This window comes from Taeniopygia guttata, chromosome 1, assembly GCF_048771995.1.
Source record: "Taeniopygia guttata chromosome 1, bTaeGut7.mat, whole genome shotgun sequence".
Lineage (NCBI taxonomy): Eukaryota > Metazoa > Chordata > Aves > Passeriformes > Estrildidae > Taeniopygia > Taeniopygia guttata.
Genome location: NC_133024.1, coordinates 101,757,402 through 101,784,491, shown reverse-complemented (window position 1 = coordinate 101,784,491; position 27,090 = coordinate 101,757,402). Strand labels below are relative to the sequence as shown.

Sequence of the window (27,090 nt, the reverse complement as noted above, 5' to 3'; positions counted from 1 at the left end):
CCATAAATTATGCTTCCATTATGTCTCCCTTCTTTCTAAAGATACACAGGAAAATAACCCAATTTGTTTCAGTTAGTTAGCTTCAGTAAACCTTACTCCAATGTGACTGTTGGACAATCATAAAATCATAGAATGATTTGGGTAGTAAGGGGCCTTAAAGATCATCTAATTCCAACCCCCTGCCATGGGCAAGGACACCTCCTTGCACTTCCACCAGGTTGCTCAGCCCCATCCAACAATGGCCTTGAACATTTCCAGGGATAAGGCACCCACAACTTCTCTGAGCAGTAAAGAACTTCCTCCTCAGCACCCTCACAGTAAAGAACTTCTTCCTAGCATCTAATTCAAAACTATTCCCAGTTTACAGCCATTCCCCCTTGTCCTGTCACTCCATGCCTTTGTGAAAAGTCCCTCTCTATCTTTCTTGTAGACTCTGTTCATGTACTGAAGGCTGAAATGTAGGTCACACTGAAGCCTTCCCTTCTCCAGGCTGACCAATCCCAACTCTCACAACCTTTCCTCATAGGAAGGGTGCTCCATCCCTCTAATTGTTTTGGTGGCTTCCTCTCCCTTCCCCTGACCTGCTGCCCTCAGTGCTTTGGATGTAGTCCAGGACCCTGTTGGTTTTTTGGGCTGCAAATCCCTGTTGCTGGGTCATGTCCAGCCACTCACCCACCAGCACCCCTGAGTCCTTCTAGGCAGGGCTACTCTTGATCTGTTCATCCCCAGATGTTGATACAAGCAGTTGCCCAGACCTGGGTGCAGCCCCTTGCACTTGGTCTTGTTAAACCTCATGAGATTCCCAAGGGCCAAGTCTCATTGTCCAAGTCCCATTGGATGCCATCCCATCCTTCAGGTGTGGTCACCATGTGATTCTGCTTGGGGTCATCTGCAAACTTGCTGAGGGTGCACTTGATCCCTTTATCTGTCATTAATGAAGATGTTAAATGGCACTGGTGCCAGTATGGACCCCTGAGGGGCACCACATTTCACTGATGTCCATTAGGACTCTGAGCCATTGACCATCACCCTCTGGATGCAATCATCCAACCAAGTCCTTATCCAACAGTATTTCACCAATCTTTGTAAAAAAAGTTTCTCTTACTAACATTTCTATACTGATAAAATAAAATTAAAGCATATAAAAAATTATATTTTGTATCTATGTATACACACACAGAGACCCATATGGATTTGCAGGAATTAAATCAGTCTAAAGAAACTCCTTTTGAAATAATTCCACCATGTAAAAATGAAATAATGCACAAGGTATAAATATACACCACTTGTATAGGTACCTTTCTGTCAGGAAAAAAAGAGTTATGCGTGCATCCTCCCTCACCCCCCATCCCAACCCTCCCAGTAATAGTTATGTGTTAAAGTTTTTCTGCTGTAATAAAATATTTTTTCATTAATACTCTTAAAAATCAAATTGAAAACTCAACTGGTCTGTATTTTTACTATATTTTTACGTCCTCTCCTCCTCAATTGCTCTTTTTACCCAGACAAGTTAAATGATGCTGGTACTCTGTTTTTCTGTCACAAACTCTTACCTTAAAATCAAAAGTCATCCTGCCCCATCCAGAACATGAGGGCAAACACACACACTACTTAAAATGCCATGCAAGACTCAAAAACTATCAAATCCATAATTTAAAATTGGTATAATATTTCTGGCTTAAAAAAAATAAATGTAGATGAAGCTATCTTCAGCACAAGGTAAAAACCATTCCCTGGGGAAAAAAAAAAAAAAAAACTGCCTACACTGTAAACCAGAAAAAATGCTGCAATATTTGTGGGTATCATGGTGCTGGGAATCCCTTCTGAGAGCCTCTGATTTTCACCATACATTGATTTTTATCATAAGCTGTTCTAAAATTGGAAGAGGCCACGATCTGACAAGTATCCTTTATGTTTTAATCCTACAGATTAATACTATGAGGTACTTTCTCAGCTTGAAACTGTTCCAAAACCAGAGGCACTAATCTGACATATTAAACTGAATTTATATAAAGTCTTGTGTCTTTACATCATGCAACATCATTTATGGCATGCTGGGCTGTGACAGCTTAAGTTATGAAAATGCAGTATCACACAGCAGATCAGAGCTGGCTTTATAGCAGGTCTCGTGAATTTCTTCATCCAGAAAGAATAAATTTTCCTGTGGGAGCATTCTGCATAGAACCCCTGCAGAGCAATAGATTAAAACTGGATTTTAGCATTTACATCTTGCTCAACTATAAATCAGGAATTAGAATTGATAATGGCAGTTATCCATCAACAGCAGTGCAACTGCAGATGAGCCGGAGTAGTTTTATGGTTAAAAGGAGTTACTTTTTATTATTATACTTAAAGAAAAGCTCTTCTATTTGGAATGTTTCTAGGTTCTAAACAAGGAACGATCAGATCCATGCAGCTCATCAGCACGGATGAGGAAGATGCATTTGGAGTAACACCTCTCCATGTTTCAGACCATCATTCTGAAACTCTGGCAATGGGCTTGAGCAGTTCAGATTGCAGCCTCCCCCTGAGGGAAGAGCTGGAAGGGACAGCTACCACAGCCGGCAGGACTCTGCCCCGCGGTTCATCGTCGTGTTCGCGGCGCAATTGAACGCTTTACGGAACTCTTCAAAGTTGCTCATGGCTCCGATTACTCTGCAAAGAGAAAAGTGATTGACATGCAGGTTGCCTTTTGTCAAACACTACAGGTCTGTAAGTGTGTCAGTGTTTTCACTCCAGGCTGAATTTTCAGGCTTTCATATAATTTTTTCCACAAATAAAACCAAAAGGTTCAGGAGACGGGCTCCCATTTAAAGTTAATATGAAGCAAATATTGTTTCATGCTTTGAGAAACATCTTGCTTTGCTAGAAACTCGATGAAAACAAATGTATTTTGTGATACTGTGTCTTTTAGAACAATTTTCTAATGTAACCCTTGGTGCACGGTGGAATTCTTCTCTCAGCCCTGCCAGACAGCTGCAGTGCAGCAGGCAGGAGGATGTAAGCACACACTGGGGTTATGCTGGCAGTGAGGTTGTGCTGGCAATGGCTTCATGAGTCTCCAGATTCTCTTAACAGCACGCTCTGCCCACCCACACACATCCACACCCACACACACTGGGTCCCTGGGACTTTGCAGGCTCTTTTTGGGCAGCTCAGCCTTGCACCTGTGAGCATCTCTACTTCTCTGGTATTTTGGAAATATATTGTCTGAGCCTTCTGCCCTGAGCAACTCCCAAGCTCTCTTGCTTCTGCCACAGGTGGTGTGATAGTGAAAGAGCAGCACATCGCTGCCTGACACAAGCTGGACAATGTGCCTGAATTCCAGACTGGCACCCTCAGGCACAGGGGCAGAGCTTGGTCTTTGCAGGTAGTCATCTTTGGCTCCTGCTTTCACATCTGCATTATTTGATGCAGTCAGAAACTATTATTTTACTTTTGCTAGATTGAAATTGTGTTGCTTGCTGTTTTTTCCTATGCTTTTAACCATCTTGGGATTTACTAACCTGAAACTTGCAATGGTATCAAAGAGTTTTCTGAGTTAAAAGCAGAAAAATATCTACTGTGATATTAATTGTATACCTTGCCTTTGTTATGTAGTGAGGAGGCATTTTTCTATATTGCAGACAGTCAGCTTCTCAGTGTAGCTCAGCATGGTAGAAAGTATTCTTATTACATTGATTAGACTTTCTGTGAGTAAGAAAATTTGCAGTCATCTGGCACAAAAATACCTAAAGGTCAGTTTTGTATGGAAGATTACCGAATTAGGTTAGGCTTCAAATAAGATATGCAGCTTTACTGTAAAAAAAAACTCCAGATACATATTCAGGGACTGGAACAGCAAGAGTTGGTCATGCAGAGCTGCTGCTGATGTTGGTGGGAGTTCTGCCTGCCATGCCAGGGATTTCAATCTGAAATTGGCATTCAAAAATAGCAAAGACACATGCTAATACTGAAAATCTGCCAATTAAAACCAAGTAAACCCAGAATTTATCCAGTGAAAAAATCTTTATGTGTGCATGCACGCCACTTTTTTACCCATGGTTTGATTTTGCCACACATTAACTAAAATCAGAGTGGAGTGTCTGGATTTCATCCCATTGAATTATAGTAGAGACACCTTTCCTTGAGCAGGTCACACTGGCCTCCCTTGGTAATCAATAGAAAGATGTACTTGCAGAGTCTAAGTAATTTAAACTTATTACCTGATGAAAGATTATTTATATATATATATTAACATCTAAAATGACATTTCCTTTTTGACTTTGAAGAGAAACTGGTGTGAGTAGTTCAGCCGCACACACCTGTGCTCAAGACATGTGTTGTTCATTTCTATAATTTTTATTGTTACCTTTTATAATTACTTTTAAAAGGGTTGGTTGAGCTGTTTGGACAGAAAGAGCTGTCAGTGTTGGAGCTACCTGTATTGGAGTTATGCTTATAATGGTCTTGGGACATAAATGAAACCAAGTTGAGAGAAATAAAGAAGATAATTTTTTAGCCCAACTGATATGATTTACAAGGAGACAAGCACCACTGCTCTTCTTCAGTTCTGAAACAGAAGCCAGTTTTCAGTATCTCACACAAAAATTAAGAAAAAGTTTTGTCTATATTTTCTAGATCTCATATTAATCTAAACTTCTCTAAAATTTTCTTTCATAGCCTGATGCCTTCAGGAGTTTTCCTACTAAATACTCTATCCCTAGAGTTCCATGTTTATCACCATCTCATGGGAATGGAGCTATGAAATGATTCAGAATATAAATATGTATATAGGTAAATAAACCTGAGGAATTTAAAAGACAACAGATGGTTATTTTACCAAAATCTTAACACGGATAAGAATTACGAAAATAATATCTCTGTAGGCTGAAGGTCAACCTGATGCTCCTGTCCTCATTGTCATTATGTATTTTCAATATCAAAAGGCACACAGATTTGTATACTGCACTACTTTTACCCTCACTAGCTGGTATAACACTCTTTTAGTCAACAAAAATTGGTAGGATTCTCTAGAAGGTAAATAATCCGCTGCATTGTGTGAATTTTGTCCAAATAAAGAGGTAATGTAGTACTTGACCAAGAGCAAACACAGAATTCTTAGTTAAGTAAATGCAACCAACATGAATCCCAACAAAACCAACATGTTCTCGGTGAAGAAAAATAAACTCTGGCTTCCTAATTCCTGTTTAGTCTCTAAAAATTTCCCCTTCCCATGGCAGGGAGTTCATGAGTGTCTGTGGCTAGAGGAGCCTGTGGGAGGCCTTCTGGCAAGGAGAGTCTCCCTCTGTTATGGCTGGACTACCACAGCTCCTTCAAGCAAAGTGTCACTTGAAGGCCAATGGAAGAGTTTGGTCTTGAACTGAACTCACAGAACATGTTCTGCTTTGCATTATCAATGTAATTCAAGGTTGAGACTTAGGACCTTTTAATGAACTCAGACAGATTAAATCAAGGACCCTCCTTATATTCACTGTTTTCTAAACTAGAATTGCTTAGGGAAAGAAAGTGATAGATGAGGCATTTTAGGTACTCAGGCCATGATTACAGGAATCACAGGGATCAGAGTGTGTTCTGGTTCAAATGCTTTTGAAGGTAGATGCAAGCTCCTCAATTTCACAGAAGAGCATTTATAATAGTGAAAGATAAGCTAATAAAACCAGTTCAATTTCCATCTAAACCAAGAGCACAGTCCAATTTTGTGTTTGCTCTTAACCCCCTCTTAAAATGCTATATTTCTGCACTTCTGTTCTGCAGTGATTGATTCTGTGTGTACACTGAGGAAATACCATATTTGCACTACCTGAACTGAGGAGGACTGTGAGCTCCAGTATATATTTGCTCCCTCGCAGATTCTGGTCTAAAGGAGTTGCATCTTACCTAATAAAATAAAATAAAAAAATTTAAAAGATCAGAAAAAACCACATTATCTGTGATTTTTTATATACAGCAAAATGTAATGTCACTGTTCTGAAGATGTCTATTACTTATAGACTGCATAAAACAGAAAGACACCATAAATTCCTGCTTTGTTTCACCTTTGCCAATCTACAGTTTTCTCTTGGTATATTCTCTTGTTTTTCAAATCCCTTAATGGATCCAGTGTCCACCCACTATTTTTCTCTACACACTTTCACATCATCTAGTCACAGTCACTTTACTAGATCTTTTTTTGAAGTTCTTGATAATGATAGCTTGTCTTTCAGCCTGTTCTGCAGCATCTCACACCTTAATAATTACCAAACATACTTCTTGGTCTCAAAACTACATAACGTGTATAAAAGGTACACATAACGATGCTTATCATCTCTAGAATTGCTGCTGTATTACCTAATATATTAATGCCATGTTGGAATGTCAGTATCTTTTTTCATCTGTCAGTAAATTACACATCTTCCACATTTCCATCAGTGGTCCCCAGTTCCCTGTTCCTGATAAGACACTTAACCCAATCATAAATGACCAAAAAACAGGGTACTTAGAACATTTGCACAACTGAATAATCCCTCTTACGCTGTGTCCATTGCATGAAAAATCTCCTTTAAACTGCCCCTACCTTACCTAAGTCACTACATTAAATGTTCCTATCAACAAAATCCTTTAAGGCAGATTGCCCATAGGATTTCTGTGGACTTCAGAGCAATTTTGTCTGGCTGAACACAGTTCTGACATTTTAAATAAGTCTGTTGAGTGTCTTGAGTGAAAATAGACTGAGCTCGAGGGTACCTGACATACACTGCTCTCACTGTGCATGTGCCCTCCCTCTGAGGGACCACAGGACATATGATTTCTGCAGTGTTCCTGTAAAACCCCCAGATGTTCCCTGCAGCTTCAAAATTTTCTTGGAGAAAAACTGACACAAGGTGAAACTTAATTCAGCATAAACAATGAAAGTGTAATATTTTCTTTGTTCAATATAATAAAACTGAAACAGCCATAGGCCCATAGACTGTTACACTGACTCTCAGCAGAGAAATTATTTTCAGCCAGGACTGCTTGCATTGGGTCCTGTTTTTTCAGTTTGAGATGATTAATTCTTTCAAGTGGTGGCAAAGTTTTACAGCTTTTTACTTCTCATGTAGGGAGTTTGCCCTAATTTTTTTACCCAAATAAATAATTTCTGATCCTCTCCCTCGCTCTACGTTTTCTCTAAAAACTCACATCCCTTATCAAAGTTTTGTCACAACATATTTAGTGTACAGATGGGAAAAAATAAACTAAGACTTTCTTCACTGCTGCTTAGTTTCCTTGAACAATGTATACAGTAACAAGTGTGTGAGTTCAGATTGAAGGAGGCTGAGGAGTGAATACATGCAGGAACACCCTTTTTGTGCAGGGAAGCAGAAAGAAGAAAGGAAGTTGTTGTGACAACATTGTGCAAAGCCAAGAAAAATTTCAGCAGTTCTGGGACCATGAGTAGTTGAGGAGAAAAAGGGAAAGAGAAGGAAAAAATAATTGTGGGAGCAGTCTCTGCTTATACTCTCAAAATCTGTGTTTTGGTGATGCAGATTGTTGAAAACAAGCAAGCTCATCTGTGCACTGCACATTGTTCAAGTTAATAGAGAGGATTTTAAACACATTTGTGCTACTCACATGAGCATAACTCAGAAAGAAAAGCTGGTTATGTGTGAACTCAAGGCCTGGCAGTAAAGGCTCTTCTTCTCCTCCCCTTTTTTCTGTTATCCATTTCCTGTATGCCTGATAAGAAAGAGATACTCAGTGCCTTTCAGCAACATGAAGATAACCACAGCTTTTTGTTTTATTATTTTTTTAATAATACGATGTTTCAGATATTTTTCCATCTACTTACCCTGAAAGCTTCTCGCAAACCTCCATTATCTGCAATGTTTTCTGCCAAAGTTCTCTTCCCTTTCACCTTGACAGAATGAAAGAACATCAGTCATTTGACCCATTTCTGAACTTCCTACTTGATCAACTTCAAAATGAGAGGGAAAAGTGAAACAAGGCAAGAACACCTCAGTCAATTTCAACCAAATTTGGTTAAGAAAACTGGGTTTCCATGTTAACGCTGCAAGTAAACTATTTTCTGTGATGAGTTATCCTGGCTCTGGTCATAGATCTCTGTAGCACAAAACATAGTAGATAGAATCTACTTAAGAATACAGTCCTGATCTTTGAGCTGAGTGTCAGTAATTTTCCCCTAAGAACTGTTTATATCTGGTGACATGTGACATCCAGTAGCCTCTTAAACTTTTATCTAAAAGGCTATATTTATTTCTCTACATAACTCTTAATATGCTACTGGGATGCTAAAATAACTCCTAAGTCATAACATAAATAAGCATAATTAAAAATAGCTGTCAGAGACAGAATCAAAATTGGTAGTATATTCAGTGCTCTAAAAATATCTGCAAAGGAGATTCCTGATGCTTCTCCTGGTTATTGATTCCAAGAACAGGAGCAATAGCAACAAGAATGTATTGTGGGAAACTGCGCTACATAAACTTTGTGAGGACACTGGTCTGCTGGCATTACCAAGTGCAATGTCATTACAAAGAAATCCTTATTTCTGCTGAAGTAGCATTATCTCTACTCACCCAGCCTACATAGGTCCTTGTGTTACCAACTGTGTTTGTAATTAAGCACTTTTACTCTCCCCTATGCCTCAAATAAGCAAGATTATTGAGCACGGTTTTGAGCAGGGCTCTGAAGGTCAGTGCTGGCTGCAGCCATCAGCTCTCCCGTGCCACAGGGATCAGGACAGTGGGGTTGGCATCAGGACTCAGTTTCAGGATGGCAAATGAGGGGAAATTCAAGGGAATGGCCAGGAACTTGTGCACAGCCCCACACTCAGCACAGATAAGCACCCAGATTGGATTCAGGACATCTCACTTGATGCCTTGGGTACCATGTTACAGGAAAAATGGGAGCCACAGAGGAAAGTGCAACCCTTTCCTGACAGCTCGACCTCCCCTGCCCTCAGGAGGATGGAGATGGAGGTGAGAGAGAAGCTTTTAGGACACCAGGGAGCAGACATGCACACAGCTGCCTTTTCCCCTGGCCTTCCTGCTCACACATTTTACTTGCATTGGGCTTGTGAGCGAGGCTGACTTAGAGCACAAGATCAGAGTAACCTAACAGTGGCACAGGGCCACAGGCCAGCTAAAAAGTGGAAGAATTCTTTCTGCTGATCTCAGGCAGCTGTGGATCAGGTATTTGAGACTACTCTGCTCAGAGAGTTTGTGGCAGGGATCACGGACCATGATAAACCCTTTATTTGATAAGATGAATTTGTGTGATTAATGCACTCTGAAGCTATATCTATATCCACTTTTTCTTTCATTAGGTTTCTTTTCTGGAAACAATTTTATTGTATACCAAATGAGAAGGAAGAAGAATAAATAGGTTTCTTGATCCATGAAAAATATTCATACAAGGGTAAAAAACCTGCAGAGAGCTGATGTAAATGACAGGCCCAAATGATAATAAAAAAGGTCTTTGCTTGCATAACTCTTCAAACAAAAGCTATAAAATATAGTAGAAAATTGGAAAAATCTTCTATCATCTAAAAAGTGGTTTTGGTTATCCTGTGGATATAGAAGGAATGGGATGACATGGCTGTGGGTAACAGGATATCGCTAGTAAGCCCATGGACTTCAAAGGGAGTATCTACACTGGGAGGAAATTCAGACCTACCTCATCTCAAGAGACAGTGCAAAAGGTAAAGGGGATGGCCAAGCCAAGGGCAGAGGCATGGGAAGAGCTCAGCCACATCCTTGGGGGAGGTTTTAAAGATCTTCTTTCAGTAACATTTTTGTAGTTATGATTTTTGTCCTACAAATATTCAGGAATGAGCCTGAGATTTTTTATTTGTAAATTAGCTTATTATGAAATAATTCAAGTCTGAGTTGCTGGACTTCACACTGGACCACAATATGGCTTTGTTATCTCTGAGATCAGTACAGACAAACCTGGGAAAAGTGCTAGAACTGTTGATAAGAATTTCATGGCCTCATTATTCTTAAAAGGCAAAGATGTACTAGTATTTCTAAAATGTAGGTAGAGGTGATAGAATTGAGTGGGGACTGGAGTATGTGTTTTATCCTGAAAACTAAGATTAAAATCCGGTCCCAGACAACATCACTGGAATTTCAGCTATTCATTTCTGAAGGTCTGGGACATATCCTGTTTATCCTCATTTTGGACACACATATGAATGTACACATCTTCAGGGAAGCCCATACCTTTGATACACAATGAAGCAAAAACAATTCCTTTGCACTTTTTCAATCCTTTTCTAGGAGCTACTGCTGTCATATTCCCTTGATTAAACATACAAATGGGGTCTGTGTGCACACATGGAAGGAATAGCAAGAGTTGAATCTGAAATAAAGTAGGGCTTATGCATCCATTTTATAGCTGCAATAAACAACAGGCAGAATTGTTAAAGGAATCTATAAAACATGCTATTATATTCTTTCTAAAAGAGTGAATGTTCAGTTTTCATTAGAGACTTCATCTTCAGAAGACATTTAACATGCACACAATAATTAGACCAGCCCTGCTGAGTAGCTTCATCCTCTTCCTCTGATTCCAAAAAGATGTGATGGAGAGAAATGGTTTAACCCTGTCACCAGAGTGTGGGTAGTGGTATTTGACTGGACTAATCAAACCTGACAGACAATTTTTAACACAGTTATCCACCTCAAAAAATCATTTCTTGTGAGAAATGAAGTTGGTAGTTTAATATTCCAATATGTTGGGATTTATAAAAAGAGAACTTAAATAAAAGGGAAAAAAATCACAACCCAAATTCCTCATGTACCACTGTTTTCAGTTACTAGTGGTTTACATACATGTGAGCCTGCTTGCTTCCAGTAGTAATTGTTGTATTGATTAATCATGCATTTTGTTTTATCTTTAAATTTTTCTTCAGAGTCAGTCGTCCACCAAGGGTCTAAATTTCCATTTTTGTCATATTTCCGACCTCAAAAAGGAGAGAAAGAAAATGACTGTTTTTGCAGGAAAAAACTTTTACAGTTTAGGAATTTATCACAGAAATGAGAGGTGAATGTTCTCATGTGAGTATGTGTACAAAGTGGATAGGAACAGTGAGCAAAATCTTGACCCCACTCAAATCAGCAGTGAAAATCTGGCATTCTATTTATTGTCTATTTATTTATTTGCAGAAAAATATAGTAATACCTAATGAATTCTATAGCACATTTTATAATTACGTAGTATAAGAGGCACTTAGCTTTCTTGCAAGTATAATTGCATCTTTCATCCTCAGACCATATGTCTTTCATTCTGTTAATGTGATGGTAACTAATTTATTATTAATTCTTCACCTGATCAGGAAACAATTCCATTTCATGCAAACTTCTAAAGTTTCCGCAAGGTGACAAATTCCCTAGAGATGTATTTATTTCTGTATCTGGAAGGTAAGACCCTGGTAAGGAGGGGTCTGCTTGGGAATCAAGCTTTAGGTTCCTTTCTCATTGGCAGGAGATGAAGTGGAGATTAGGTGCTTACCTACACAAGGTGAGAGTTTATGAAGAAAAATGTCTCTATTCTGGAGTGTTTGCTGACACAAAGTATTGTAGAGCAGTACAAACAGAATACCAGGGTTTTTTTGGGTTTGTTGGGTTTTTTTTTTAAGGTATTCAACATTGCACGACATAAGCAAACTCAAAATTACTCCCTAGAGGAGGGGGTTCAAGTTTCTTTCTGCCTGCATCTCCCTCCTCCCCCCTCTCCCCAAACTTTCTCTCAGGTCCCAATTTTTAAAAGCACTTTACTGAAACAGCCAAACCTAGGCAGTGGCAATGCCCCACTCCACCCAGTTTGTCAGGACAATTGCATTGACATTTTATGACTACTTTTTTCCTGTCTCTCTTTTTTTTTTCATTTAATTTTAATATTTTGCAACACCTTTTCTCGACCACTCTTGTTCCAGTATTGTATTTTAAAACTTTACAATTATCTTTTGAAAAATGTCAAACTTGAAATGAAAAGCTTTTTAGGAATTTTTATCAAACAGAAACTATCCCTTTGTCCTTCCCACTCCCCCCTCCCCCTGTTAGGACTTTCAGAATCTGCTGCTGATTTAGTTTTCATTCAAGACAAACAGAAAGAATCAGACTTGTGGTATTTCTTACCAAATAAAATCCAATTCAGACAAGCATGATTCCATGTAAATAAATCTAATAAATAAAAGTTTATAATTTTTTCACACAACTCAGCACATTTAAAAAACCAAAAGAAGAAAAATGCTACAGCATGTACAAGTCAGCTTTCTAATCTGTCAACTCTGTAAATAAAAAAAGTTATAAAAGTGCATCAAATACTCACCATTGCTATCAAATCCATGAGTAAACTCATGGCCAACAATCACTCCTATGGCACCATAACTTAATGACCTGTAACACGAAGAAGCAGCTTCCTCAGAAAGTGCTCACAGTCGTGAACATTAAAGGACAAAATACCTCAGGAAAGATCATTATTTATTTAAAAATAGGCTGAGGAGGCAGGGGATATAGGTCTAAAAATCAAACCTACACAATTTTGACTTAAAGACATTGAAAATCTTAATGTTAAACTCTCATTTGAAAGTAAGAATTATCTAAAACTTTGAAAGTAATGTGATAGTTCACTCTTCCAACCAAATTCCTTATCAGGATCATATGAGCTCCACCCTCCTTCAGCTGACTGAATTCTGAATATTCTGACTGGGAACAGGACAAAGTTATAGCTGTAACTACTCTGAAATAATGACTACCTTTTGTAAAGCATTAACAGATATCCATTCAGTTTTAAAAAGAAAGGCCATATAATTCCCTTGCACCTGCCCTGGAATAGGACATGATACACAGTAAGATCTAAGGCACCTGGGAAACAGAGTAAAAAGAAATACTTTGTATTCCTGACTGACAATTAATTATATCTTCCTTATTATATCCCAATAAGCATGCTTTTAGGAGAAATAGGAATTAAAGAGGGAAAAGCTCAGGGCTTTTTTACAGTGGGTATCATGGGGGTATGCGACTCAATGTATCTTTCATTTGTTAAGTTACTTTTTGTGATTTTAATTTTTTCAGTTATTGAGATGCTATACTTCAAAATAGTTTATAGTATTTCTAAGACATTGTATTGAAATAGAATAAAGGCAGAGGATTTTGAAATAACATATTATTGGACTTAATGATCCATAGTGCACTAATTGCTCATCTCAGTCATGCCCAAAAACTATTATGTAATTTAATTCCCTCTGCTCCCATGAAAATCATTCACTTTGTTTTTTGCTTTCCTGAATGGTACTTTGCATGTGTTAAAATCTCCCCTACTGCTTTTTAGCCCAAGCACTGTTACAAACCATCTCCAAAAAATGCAAGTTAAAATTACACGTTTCAGCAATGGAAATGCCATCCTTTAGTGTGACAAGTTTGTAATCTTGTGTAGCAGACAGTGATAATTACCCCTAATAAATGCACTATGTAAGACTTGTTTTCCATATCTGAAGTAAAGGGGTTATACAGGATCTTTTGCAGCTGGAGAAGTATAAAAATAATGGCACAAAACATGTAAAGAGATCCAGAAGAAACAAACCCCATTACTAAATACATGTTATTTTTCTTCTAAGATTCTTTGTCACCATGAGTGGCAGGGACAAAGAACAGGCTGGTGTTCTGGCACTTTGGCTCCTTGGAGATTTCCTTAGCTCCGAAAGATGGGGTTAAATCTGTGAACCCCAGCACAGCATTCTGTCCATCTCAGCAATATTTTTTCCAGAAATTTTCCCAGTTCAGTTCATGCTTTTCACTTCTGGGCACAGATGGACAGAGATGGAAGGGTTAGGTGTAGCCCAGCAGATACCATATTAAAGGGGAACTTTCTGGGAGTGGGGAGGCTCAGAACTGTAAGGAAGCAATGAGGTCAGATAGTTTGAAGTCTCTATTTCAATATATATGGCACTGAAGACTCACAATTGTGAACAGTGGCATTTGAGTGTTATTTTAATGTACCGAGATGTAAAAGTGAGAACTAAACTTTACTTTCTGCAAATAGATGTAACTGGATTTTGGTGGTTGTGCTGGAACCGGACACTAAAATGCCACTAAATGTTAAATATTTCCTAAATTAGATTTTCAGCAGGCACTGGTAACTTCTTGATGGTTTATCTGTTCCACTGCCATGTAGTGTTTCTTCTTAGCAGATAGAAAATGTCCAGAATATTTCAAGGACAAAAGCAATCTTCTGTCTGATATAAACCAGCTACATTTGTTTACTAAATTACATTTTGATACCTACTCAAGCAAAACCAATTTAAGCTAAGGTAACCTTTAAGGAAGAGAAATGAGCAAAGTATAATATTTTGAAAGAACCACAGTTTTATCACAATGGCAGAAGGTCAGAATACAGAGAAATCTGTTCAGAAAGCAAAGCTGGTCTGCAATAACGATAACAGAAAATTAGTTCAGCTTAAGAAGAAAAGACTTTCTTCTATCCCCAATTACCACTTACAAAGTCACCTGGCCCACAAGAATTCTGTTTGAATGCTAATTAATTTGTTCATAAATTGAACATATATTGCCATATTTGCTGTTTACAAGGACACAATCTAGATTGGATGCTGGCAAAACCAAAAAGTTTGAAAAGTTTGATTTTTTTTTAACAATGATTTATTAAGGATATGTTTCACCAGTAACTGGCTTTATATAACTGCAAAATAACTTTCAGAAACTGCTACCAGAAATTTTTCACGGTCTTACCCTGCCCTAAAATAGAAAGCTATTGAACTGCACAAAAGCAGCGATTTTTCAAAATTTAATGTATGTGACCTATAATTACCCTTCCTCAGCTACACTAGCACATGGGCCTGCTCAGGCAGTCTCAGGCAATCACTTATGCACATGAAGATATTCTCATGCACCTTGACAGGCACAGACAAGGGCCCACTCCTAATCTTAGATATTAGCAGAAAGTGAGCAATACACTGATAATAATTGGCTTCTCTGGGTATTCACTTCTATTCAGGAAGTGTTAGTTATCTGATTTACAATTCCTTTTAATACCTGCCATGTGCACACTGCTACATCTCCATGCTGTAGCATTGAAACACTTCCACTTGGGTGCACTTAATTAGCAATTCCTGTGAGAAATCAGTCATCAGTTTAAGACAACAGCAACATAACAGCTCCCAAGGGTAAGAAAATATCACACACAGCAGCACTTCTCAAAGTCAGCCCTTCCAGAGGCAAAAGCAGGATACAGCAAGAGAGAACGCACAGCCCAAGGACCAAGTTTGCCCTAGAGCAGGACAACACAGTTTTCCTAGGGGCTACCTTTCAGTTGCCTTCAGCACTGCAGCCTTCTTCTCCACATCCTCTTCTTTGTCTATATGTGTTTGCAATACCTTTCCCTGTTATTCCTCAGTTCTAGGTGGATGAGGTTCCCTTGTGCACTACTTACCTAGGATACTCTGCTCCCCAAAAGAAAGGCTTTTGAAGTTCTCCTGCTGGGAATCCTGCAATTAAAAAAGGAAAAAAAAAAAAAGAACAGAAAAAACTGGTGAGGTCAATTGAATACAGCTGAATAGTTGTCACAATGCCCAAGGGTTTAGATTTTATGACCTCATTTGTTTGGTTTTAGAAGGTTTTTCAAGGGGAGCTTTCCCATGGGTGGAAGAATGCAATAGAGAGGATCTCAGAGACGCAGCAGAGATCCTGCCACAAGCAGGTCTGAATAAAGGCATGTGTTGCTGTGAGAAACACACCTCATGCTTCCTATGACGGATACTGGATTATCCTCAGATGGCTGACTGATCAATAGACAATACATAGGTGAAGTGCAATAAGAATTAAAATACTGTTAGCTTAGTGAGGCTTCAGTGAAGCAAGAAATACGAAAATTATAAAATACAAGCCTGATTCTATTTAGTCTATGAAAAATAGAGGTAAATGAACATACTTAGGCACTTCTGTAAAGGAAAACTGTAGATTATTAAGGCTGTAGGGCCAGCCTAGCTATGGATATTACCTGGCTGCTTCTGGTAGACTAAGCAGTTGCCAAAAAAACAACAATGGAAACACTCTGGTGAGTGATGAGCTACTGATGTTTCACACAGGAATCAAAATTGTTCCTCAAATTCAAAGTCACAGGTTTATTTTTAATTCCTGGGTGACATTTTAGTGCCAGGATACTAAAGACAGTAGAACTGCACATGGTAGAAGTTTAACAGCCCAAATAATTGCTAAATAAAACATACACCCACAGTCAAAGTTCTTATGTGATGGTGAAAAGTGCCATACTTCCATGCCCAAATTTACTGTCTTGTGTCACAAATTCTCATCTATAAAGCACAGGTACACACCTGCTTAGAAGGTTTACCCACATGTTCATCCCTTTGTTGAGGAAGAACATTTCCTCAAGTGACTCACTTGTTTTCCCAGGAACTCTTCTTTACCCTATGGGTCTCTCTTTAAGAAATCACCTGAACACCCAGAACAATACAAAAACCATATTCATTTGATTCGAACACTATTCAGGTTTTTTTTGACAGTTTGGTTATGGATTTCTTTATATCTGAGATAAGTTGTTAGTCAAGACCTTTGTCTTTTCCTTACAAAGTCTTTAAAAACTTACTTTCAAATAAAAAAAATAAAGAAAACACAAAGCCCAACATACCAAAAAACCCAAACCAAACGCAGTATGCTGAGTGTAATTCACGCCAAATGATGTGGCACAAGGCATGTCCTCCTGGCCTGCCCTGCTGCTTTTTTCTGTTGCTGCTCCGTGGCTGCCATCATTCCTTATCTGCAATTAGCTTATAAAAAGGGTGGACTTCAAACTTATTTTCTGATTTTTTTCTGGGTTTTTTTTTTCTTACTTTTCCACATGGTGTTTTATTGTTTAAAGCACAATATAATTTTCTTTTCCAGCACTGCAAACAACAATTTTACCAATGTCAAGGACAAAGTTTTACTGATCTAACTCTCCTTGCCTCCCAGTGCACAGAATATTATTTATTATGCATATTTTGAACATTTTAAGCAGCAATGGTACACTCATACAACCTGATGAAAATTGCTTGTTAGGACTTAAGAGCTGTGTTCAGAGCTGAAAATCTAGTTTGGACAGGTTCCCTCCAAACACTGAAATTCAGAAAAGGTTTACGAAAGCTTAGGCTCTGCTAACTCTAAATGATGCTATCCCCACAACAGCAGAGGAGAGGAACTGTGGTCAAAATGAGCAAATGAGCCCATACAGAAGGCAGTATGAACCAAGGTAGCACAGTCACCCCACAAATCATGTTTAATGATCACACAATCCTGGGTGCCTGGCACTGCACCAAGAGGCTATCCAGATCTTTTAAGGAGCTGCAATTATTTTTTCCAGGTGTAAATTTGTAGTAAGTTTGCTCTTGTCTGCAGTACAGGTAATATACATTATTTACAGCAAATTAGGTGCAAATCTTCACTCAGGCTTATCCAGCTACACTAAATGTGTCTTGATAGAACATTGCTGAAACACAGCTGTGAGTTAAGCAATAAGATAGTTTCACTGAACAAGTCAATGTGCATGAATGGTAGAGAGCTCCAATGCTGAATCTGTATAGCAGGTTGGTAATTATTTTACTCAGAGTCAGGATCCATTTTAGGTTAGATATAACTGAGCAAAGTGCTGGTTGAAGGAGTGGTTTCTGCTTCAGGACATGTATGAAAACACCTCTGTAGTTTGCACTAAAGGAAGCTCAGGAAGTATTTTCAGCCAAAAGCAGAGTCAGAGGCCAATAAAATGTACTATACATTTCAGAAAACCTCAGGAAACTGGAATACATTATCACCAGTAGGAGTTATTTGATTTTGCTTTGTTTGGGGGGTGCATGTTTTTGTGGTTCTGTTGGTTTTGTTTGTTTGTTTGTTGATAATAAAGAAAAATATAGGTCTGAAAGTGATTCTTGGTGAGCTAGAAAAGCAAATGGGTCCCATTCTCCAGAGGTCAGCAGCACTGAGGGACTGAGGGTGCTTGTCCACTATTCCAACACTACAAGGAACACATTAAGAGCTGACAACTCTTTTCATGCAACATCTCCTTCAGGCAAAAGACAACTACATCATTCTTGGGGGGATCAAGAAGAACAATGTCTTATACCTAGAATGTCCTTGAAATTGTGAGATTGATCACCAGACAGTTTCTTATTTTGTGCTGATTTGAATCCCTTGATTTAGGCAATTCCCCTGTGAAGGCTGTTTCTTTTTTTTTGTTTGGCATATTGCACTTAAAAGAATTCATGAAAAATCTCAAAGAACTTTATTGCAGATGCAATAAATACAAATGGGATTATTACTATGCCACTGTATTGCAAACAGGCAAAGAACATATCTGAAGGAGTCAGACAGTCAGACTTCAGGGAATGTCACATCTTAAGGAACAGATACAGGCAGTGGGAAGTATTTTCAGATAACACTTGACCACAAATATAGCATGTGTTGTGCATCATTTAAAGCTTTCTCCCTCTACACAGCCCCAAAAGAGAGGTACAGGCTGACAGTCTCCCTCTTTATACACTAGATTACAAATGCAGGCCCAGAGTCCACATCCAAGGCTATTACTCACCAACAGCACAAAAAAGAAACCTATGTCATCCTATTACAGACCCCACACAGATCAATCTGCCATCAAGACCTGGACTTGCAGAATGTGCTTTGACTACCGTCTTAAAACCTACCTAAATTGGGAGCAATGTCACTGGGCTGCAGCATCATTCTGAGATGGGCACTGGTGCCACACATCACAAGAACACTGCTCTGTGGACAGCTGAGTTCAGGCTGCCACAGAACAGCACTGGGACCCTACATCCATGCATCTTACTGGTGGCAAGGTGGGACAGCCAGGCTAGGACAAGGTGGGACAGCCAGGCAAGATCATCCCCAAGAGGGACTTTGTGCCACTGATCCCACCATGAGAGGGACCAGCTGCTCTGATCACAGACCTTTAAGCCCAGCAGTTCAAGGAGTTTTCAGTGCACCTGACCATCTGTTCAAGTGGCCAATTCTTCAGCAGTTTGTATTTGAGCATGTTGGGGGAGAAATTCTTTCTAAAGAATAAATCATATTCACATCTCTCTCTCCTTCCACTGAGCTAGTAACCTCAATGTAGAAAGCTGGTCAGAGAAACGGTTTCCAGGAGGATTTACTTTATCACATACACAGGGACTGTTGAGAGTCTGGCTAGCTTGTAATTCCCTAGATCTTCCTTTCTGGAAGATATGAGTGACATTTTCTTCCTTCCAGTCCTCAGGAACTTCCCCCAGGCAACATAACCTTTCGAAGATTACCAAGGGTGGCCTCATAATGATGTTGTGAGCTTGTAGGTGCACCCTTATCAGAGCCCATGGGCTTGTGCTTGCCCAGTGTTTTCAAACATCCCCTGACCTACTCCTCCTCCACGAAGGGTCAGTCTCCTCTGTTAACAGGTCCCCTGCCCTCACTCAATGCTACATTTTCCCTCAACTTGCAGCTGCTGCAGCTACACTTCACATCCTTTGCCAGATCCATCTCCAGGGAGGCTTTTGGCTTTCCAAACCCCTGTGTCTTGCACAGTGACTGTTCAGCTTTCCCCTTGGTCACCTAACTGCTCTGGAATGCAGAGGCACTTCAAGCAGTGGAGCCAACACCTGGCTTACTTCAAATATTTCACTCTGAATTTATGCTGATCTTGAAGCTCTGATAGAATTTTGCCTGCACAAGACTACTTTTGATGTAATTAAAGGTTTCTATCTTCATTGTATCTGTAAGGTTATTTTCAGCATCTCTCTCCAGCAGGGTGCTGTAAAGCTTGTCAGAATGTATTTAAGATTTGAAGGTGTTTTCTTTTTCTTCAGTTTTGCAGGGGCTTTACTATCATTAATAAATCCATTTACTAGGTAATACCTTCATGGTATTGTTATACACACTTTGCAGATGAATACCCTTACCTCAGTGTAATATTACTAGTTTACCAAGAAGACACAAATAACTGCATTTCATCTGATAATTCCCTGAAAAACTGAAGAGCAATAATGGATAAACTAAACCAAAAGCACATGAGAAGACTCATCAAATCACAAGGAAATTTGGAGTTCAAGTCTAAATATTAATTCAAATTGTATAGTTCACTTACATTATTCAGTTATATTGCTTGATGCTTTTAACTGAGCAAGGAAAAGCCTTATTCCAAGCTAGTGCATTTACAACTTCCAATAATGAGGTTGGTTTGTTTTAAGCAACTTCTTCACAGGCTAGTGAATCCCACAGATAAGTAACAGATACAGGAGATAGCTGTGCTAAACTGTTTGATATACAGGGTTCTCTGCCAATTGGTGTGCTGACAGTTCTCAGATGTTTTCAAAAGCTCTAACTTGTTTTTTTCAAGTCACATTCATTCACTGTATGAATTCAGATGTAGAGTTTTAAATGGATAAGTTATAAGCAGAAGACTAACTGCTGGTCAGTAATCAAAGAATATTGAATTCACATCAGGAAATGTGTTAGTTGTCTAAAAACAGCCCAAAGGGCGGGATATATTTGTTTAAAATGGTTCCACAGACTTCTATTTGGACTACTGAATCTCATCCCAGTGATAGTTTTGATTTTGGGGTCTAGTTGTCAGTCTCACTGGCAAGGGGCTCTGCAAGTTTTATCTCAGATAAAACACATAAGAAAAAACACATTGCTTTCAGACACTTTAAGACACCCAGACAGCTTTGAGCATCCATATGTAGGTGACAGAGACTAAACTGTCTGGCATTACATGGACCTGAATCATACACCTTATTTCAAGTTTTATCCTGTGGGCAAAGAGGACAGAAAACAAAACTTGTACAAGGGCAGAAAATATCAATTGTGTAAGGCACAGTAACTGTTCCATGCAATGTATGAACACAAAGCTTAATTTTATTAAGGACTCAGTGAATAAATTCATTAAAAAGATACAGGGAAGTAATGGTCTTAAAGAGGACTCTGCAGCCTCTGCTTCAATTCTTGGCTCAGTTTCTCCTTCACCTGACAAGAGGTTTTTTCTACTCATGAAAAAGAGAGAACCTGGTGTTTACCAACCTCAGTGGGGCAACATGAGGAGAAACATGATGTGGTTTGTAAGGTGCCAAGAAATACTGTCTGCTAAGGGAGTGGGAAATGTGAAAGCATCTGTTTTACAAGAAACTTAAATCTTTATTTTATGAGAAAAAAGCCTCAGTGGATTCCTTGGGGTGATGGAATGGGGGCTAGGGGGAGAAGAACAAAGTACAAGTTCTTTGATTTTATACATTCATAGATAGGAATTTTAGGAAGAAAAAATAAAGAACGGAGGTAAGGATCATGCACCATGGTTAAATAAAAGAGAATAGTGGTCTTTAGTAAATCAGGAAAACTGAAAATGAGGACTCACTTAAGACACTTAGAGCTTACTTAATAACAGGGCTCAGAAGTGCTCAGGCCAGATCTGTTACGTTCATTAACCTCCAGGAAACTAATGGCACACTTGAAACTACTTCATTGCAAATAGTCCAGTTCTTAAGAGAAGAGAAAATGCCCTATTGCACATTCCCCTCATCCTGCCCTGGCCATGCACCAGGTGCTGTTTGCCAGCACTTCCCTGGCTTCTGGCAAGATGAGAGTTCTCCCTTGCAACCCCAGCATCAGTGAGCTGCCAGCGTCAACATCTGCATGATGCTTCCTGTAAAGATGATACTTATTGGCTAATATGAGCTCTCATCTCTGGTTTTCTCTGTGGATGCTAATTTGAATGCAATTTTTAAATTCTGTTGTAGATCATATCTGCTTCCTGTAACATGTGTTGAGGCCTCTCTCTAAAGAGGCCTCTTGACTTTCACTAGAGAACTGCAGTAACAGCACAAATGACCTAGAAGGAGCATGGATATAAAATTGCAGAGATAATATCAAGATTAATTATCCAGTACATCTATTCAAGCTTACACCTCATGAGTGCATTGCTTATATTTGCCTCAGTTCACTGTAAATCTCCCTTTCATTACTATTCACAGCCCACAAATGTGACTATTTTTATATGTTCTAGAGGCATACATATTTACACTTTGAAAAAAAAAAAACCCTAAACACGCCAAATGTCTGATGAACAGTTCCCTTTTATCCTTAACATATTCAAAGGCCAATATTTTGGTGTTCCAATTATGATAATTAAAAAGATAGTATTCATGCTGCTTAGATGATATGAAGTGTACTTAGATACATTTTGAGACTCTAAAGGCAATGACACATACCTGTTGCCTTTCTTAAGTACCTATAATTAAAGGGTAAATTGACAAGCAAATATACAGAAAATTGAAAAATTATCTAAACTAGGATTAAAAAATTATTAACAACCATTATAAACATGCACAGTGGTCCCTCTAAGACATTTTGAATTATGGAAAGAGAGGAAATAAATAAATAAAATTCATATACAGAGAACATCAGGAACAAACTTGTATAATATTAAGATAAATTATATGTAACATCTTTTTAAACTCTGCTCTTTACAGCACATCTCACCTTGGTGCAGCTACTTATTTCTCCTTTGGAGATACTTACAGAATCATTAATCATTCAAACTATCAATAGTTTAGTACTGAAAATGAAACAAAGCAACACCAAACACAAAAGTGTTTGCACTAAAAGACATCAAAATTTGGTACATCTACAGCATATGCAAGATTTGCTTAATTCTCACAAATCTAATAATTTTTTAAAAAATCTAATTTCTATTCTCTATTAATTTTCTTTTTTAGCGAAACAAGACCTTTTCTTCCAAGTAACCGAGTAGTCAAGTTAAGAACACTAACATCCTGCCTGTATATGTATATATATCACATGGACTTGAATGGATATTCCAATATTTATGTCAGTTTTACAGATTACAGAGAGATAAGCATTTGTGATCCTTCCATTAAATCACAATGGAAGAGACCTCCCTGTGCTCTGAACACAGAGAGCAAAAGCAGCTGCCTAAAGCTCAGAGGTGCTCAGGACATCCACATTCCCCTTCCCTTCTGCAGGCACCTGATTGCTCCTTTTCAGAATCCATGGGTCAAGGCACTGATGTTTCTTTTTCTCTTAACTTTTTCAAGAAGCTTCCAGTGACTAATGAAGTTTGGAGTTGCTGTAGTTTTGTTGATATCATGACACAGTATATTTCCATTTCCAAACTAATTTTTAGAATCGAATTTTGGAACCGGGGATTTTCCAATTCACGTAGAAACTACTTTCCATTATCAAATTCTATTATGCATTTTAAAATTCTTATTTCTCAAATTCTTCTTAGTAAACTCACTTATAAAGAGCAGAAATAGATGGACCTTATTAGACATTAAAGTCCAGTTTGCTCACTGAAGAGCAGTAGCACTCAAGCAGATGGAGAGGATATCTGGTCCATTCACTCATTTACAGGAGTTGATATGAAGGAAAAGAGTTTCAGGCAGAATTACCTGTGAGGTAATTCTTCTGCTAGCACATATTCCTACCTTCCAGCAGCCAGCAGCAGTGGGAACTGTCCTCCTGAACTGGGTTTATATCCTTCTGTTCTTTTGTACAGAACAGAACACCCTCTATTCAGTTCACCTGCTAATGCAGCGAGTAGCACAGATCCTCACAGCACACCCCTCCAACTATTTGCCAACAAGTAATTGGTTCCTACCTCCTTTTCTTATCATCTCTAATCAGTCATTGATTTATGAAAGGACCTTCTTACTTGTCCCATGACAACTTCCAGGTTATTAGGATTGAGAAAGAACCTCATCAAGAGTGTTCTATGGAAAAAAAAGTATATGATCATATCAAGCATACTTACTTGCTTTCTAAATTAAAAAACAACAACAAAAAAACTCTAGTAGATTAAGAAAGCATGATCTTTTTTCTAAAAGAAAAATCAAAAAGCATTCACATTCTCATGTTCACTTTTCATTGTTGTATCATATGCTTATTCATTTTCTCTAGTCAATCATGTTATGGTCACAACCAGATTTCTTAATATAAAGGCTAAAATGGTTTGTTATGCAGATCCCTCTGAATTGTCTTTTGAAAAATAGGATTTGATACTTGTCACACCTATTCTTTCTGTGGAGGCCACTATAAGCCATAGGCTATACATCAAAGCTGGTTGTTTCGAAAATTTTTGTCTAAGTTCCTTTAAAATACCTGGGTGCTTGTATTTGTCACAGTTCCTTGTATGAATTTCTTCTAAAGTCCCTTCTATTGACACTAAATTTTAAACAATTTCTGGGACTAACCTCTCACAAGCAAAAGCTCCAGAATCAGAAATTTCCAAACTCTTTCAACACAAAGATTTATCTTATTTTTATTCCTTAGAGACTCTCCTCTCTCAGTGAATTTGACAAAAAGGTTTGAAGTATTAGTTCTTATGCTCCTAGAAATTTGGTCCTCTAAAGCTTTCTGGGCTTGTTTTATCACAATTTTACATCTAACTTGCTGGAGTTCAAGCGTAATTCTTATTCTTAAATTATTATGGTTTCTAGAGCTTTTTTTCTGTTATTTAACTAGGCTTTAAAAATGTCACAGTTCTTGAGTCATGTGAGCAGCCCCCAGAACTTTGTACAGATTACTACTGAAAACACAGCTGCTACTGAAAACTTCTACCAGAGAATGTTCCTCCCACATCACACAGGGCCTCTTGCCCCATAAAAACAAACCAGCCAGCAGTGGCAGACAGTACTGTGCCTTTCTCTGGATCCTCCTCCTGTTGCACATCATTTTTGGGACATGATTACATTTCTACCTCTCTCTCAGGTATGAGAGGGCTTTGTTCAGAAAGAGCCACTTAAATCCTTTTTCTCTTTGAAACAGTCCTAAAAATGACTGGTAGTGAGTGGTACTGTCCAAACTTCCAGGTCACTTGCCAGCAGACGAGGTCAGCAGTTATGGTAGAAAATAAAATCACCCCTACACCCATGACTGATGGGTTATGTTTGACAACTCTCTGCCTCCTGACTCTTTTAGACACAGTGAATGTAAAGTTTTCAGTGGCTCCAACCTCTCATCAGTTTTCTCTAATGTGCCATGGCAGAGATGCTGGGACAGCTGAGCACTGCTGAAATTTGAAAGAACCTAATATTAAAGAAGGTATAACAGCAATGGCTCTCATTTTTCTCTGACCAGGCTTCCTCTCCACTCCCATAAAACCTTTCTAGCAGCAGTGGTGGCTGGAGGAAGAGCAGCTGTAATGCTTCAGGGGTACCTCAGACTTGTGACCACCTCATCCAAGTGCTCCCTCAGATGATCAACAAAAATGTGTCTGCCTAATGATGACAGTCCTTTTATTAAGGCAGAGCTATTAAATCTAGCACTAATTTTAATCAAAAAAACTCTCTAATTAATATACTTGCTTTACAAATGAGATCACTTAGACACAAAAAAATTTAAGTGAGTGGTTTGAAGGCAAAACTGTTTACAGAAATTGGTAGAAGCAAATATAAGCAGACTTAAATTACCAGTCCTCTGCTGTACCTTCTTCAGTGTGATACATTATCTTTGTGCCTTTCTCTCTGTGTCCAAAAGAAATTCAGGAGAAAAAGGGGGAATCACTCAGCAATTTTTGAGGTCCTGACTCTGGGGACTGAGACCACAGAAGTGGTGACAGCCACTTTACAGACCCTAACAGCACAGAACAAGAAAGCAAATTGAACATGCAAAGCTAATAAGAGCAAAGAGAATTTCCAGGATAAAGGTAAAACTGTTGCACACAGACTGGTATAGAATTCTAAAGCTTGGTATAGAATTTTAGAAAATTTCAATTCAAAGCCCCATTAAGGCAAACAGAAATGAACATCCAAACTAGTAACACATAATTGAAAAACTCAGCTCTTTTACCTTATTTTTTTCCACACTAGAATATATGCTGTCTAAAAGTAACCAGTAACAGAAATTAGAATCACACAGATAGCACTGCACATGCAGGTATGAATTTTCAGTTAACTACAGATATCACTCCTTGTCCTTGAAGGTATTAAACAAATCCACTGGATACAACTTCTTATGTTTTCTAGTCTATATCACAGTCTTCTCTAGCCACATTTATTGTTACATGTCTGTCAATACTAGAGGACAGAACTGCTATCACTCGGTGTTTATGGAGATGTTTGTACACATTTTTGCTACAGAAAACAAAAGTGATTTAAGCTATCATTCACAATGGACAGAGTGGAAACACACACACACTGAAGTCTCACAGCTGAATTACCAGGTTTGAACTTTTAATTTTCAGTCACAAACAACACACCAGGTACAGCTGTTATCTGAAGCTTGATACATACATTCCCAAACAAGCACTTTATGAGGAGGCTCAGAAGGAAGATACTCACTGATCTGGTTGGTAGATGCACTATAAAAAGCATTTACAGTTGTTGGGCTTGTAAACCACCTGTAGCAAGAGCAAAAGAAATTGCCTGTCAGTACATTGACATTCACCTTTATGAATCAAAGGAGCAAAGATAAAAATTTAACTCAGTAGAAGGAAGTAAAAACATTAAGGACTTAAGATATATTAAAATTTAAGTATTTCTCCATTTCAGTACATGCTACCTACACTTTCTAGAACACTGAAATCTATTGTTTAATGACTTTAACTGCATACAGTCAATAAATGCCCAACAGGAGCAATTCTTACTGTTCCTATCATGTGAACTGTTTAGTTTTTAAGTGACCATTGTGCTTGTGAGGCCAGCCATGCTGATGACACAAAATTCACCCAGAAGAGGCTGCAACATGGACAGCAGCTGTGAAAACTCTACTGTGTGTTTTTCAAACACGTGTGGAAGAACTCCGTGTTGGAATTAGAGGAGAGCATTTTGAAACAGGTAAAGTGGCTTTAGAGGCTTTGCTGAGCAACTACTTGAAAGATTAGGATTATGCCAGCAACATAAACAGATAATTTCTGGGAATGTGAATGCAAAATAAACATCTTCATGCTCTGTACCCTATGCAGTGAACATGACCATCCCAAACAGACCTCTTGCCAGGCATTTCTTTTCATAGTTTGATTTCTCATATATACTGGAAAAAGCCCAAGATTTGGATAGAGTTGGACTTTTATGATCCTTGTGTGTCTTTTCCCACT

At 38.5% G+C, this 27,090-nt stretch overlaps 1 protein-coding gene across 3 annotated transcripts in view; it reads right to left on the bottom strand.

The window, feature by feature from the left end:
* Window positions 1–1,132: 1,132 nt before the first annotated feature.
* The window catches only part of PHEX (phosphate regulating endopeptidase X-linked), a 98,629-nt gene continuing 72,671 nt past the window's right edge, over window positions 1,133–27,090 (bottom strand). For all 3 annotated transcript variants that reach the window (XM_072934592.1, XM_012569468.5, XM_072934595.1), the window contains 8 exons: window positions 26,336–26,394; window positions 15,433–15,487; window positions 12,316–12,383; window positions 10,818–10,948; window positions 7,811–7,876; window positions 7,594–7,698; window positions 5,804–5,880; window positions 1,133–2,655 (listed from right to left, as the gene is read on the bottom strand). In XM_072934592.1, coding sequence (XP_072790693.1) covers window positions 2,553–2,655; window positions 5,804–5,880; window positions 7,594–7,698; window positions 7,811–7,876; window positions 10,818–10,948; window positions 12,316–12,383; window positions 15,433–15,487; window positions 26,336–26,394 — 664 coding nt within the window. In that variant the 3' untranslated portion in view covers window positions 1,133–2,552. The remainder of the gene's footprint in view (window positions 2,656–5,803; window positions 5,881–7,593; window positions 7,699–7,810; window positions 7,877–10,817; window positions 10,949–12,315; window positions 12,384–15,432; window positions 15,488–26,335; window positions 26,395–27,090) is intronic.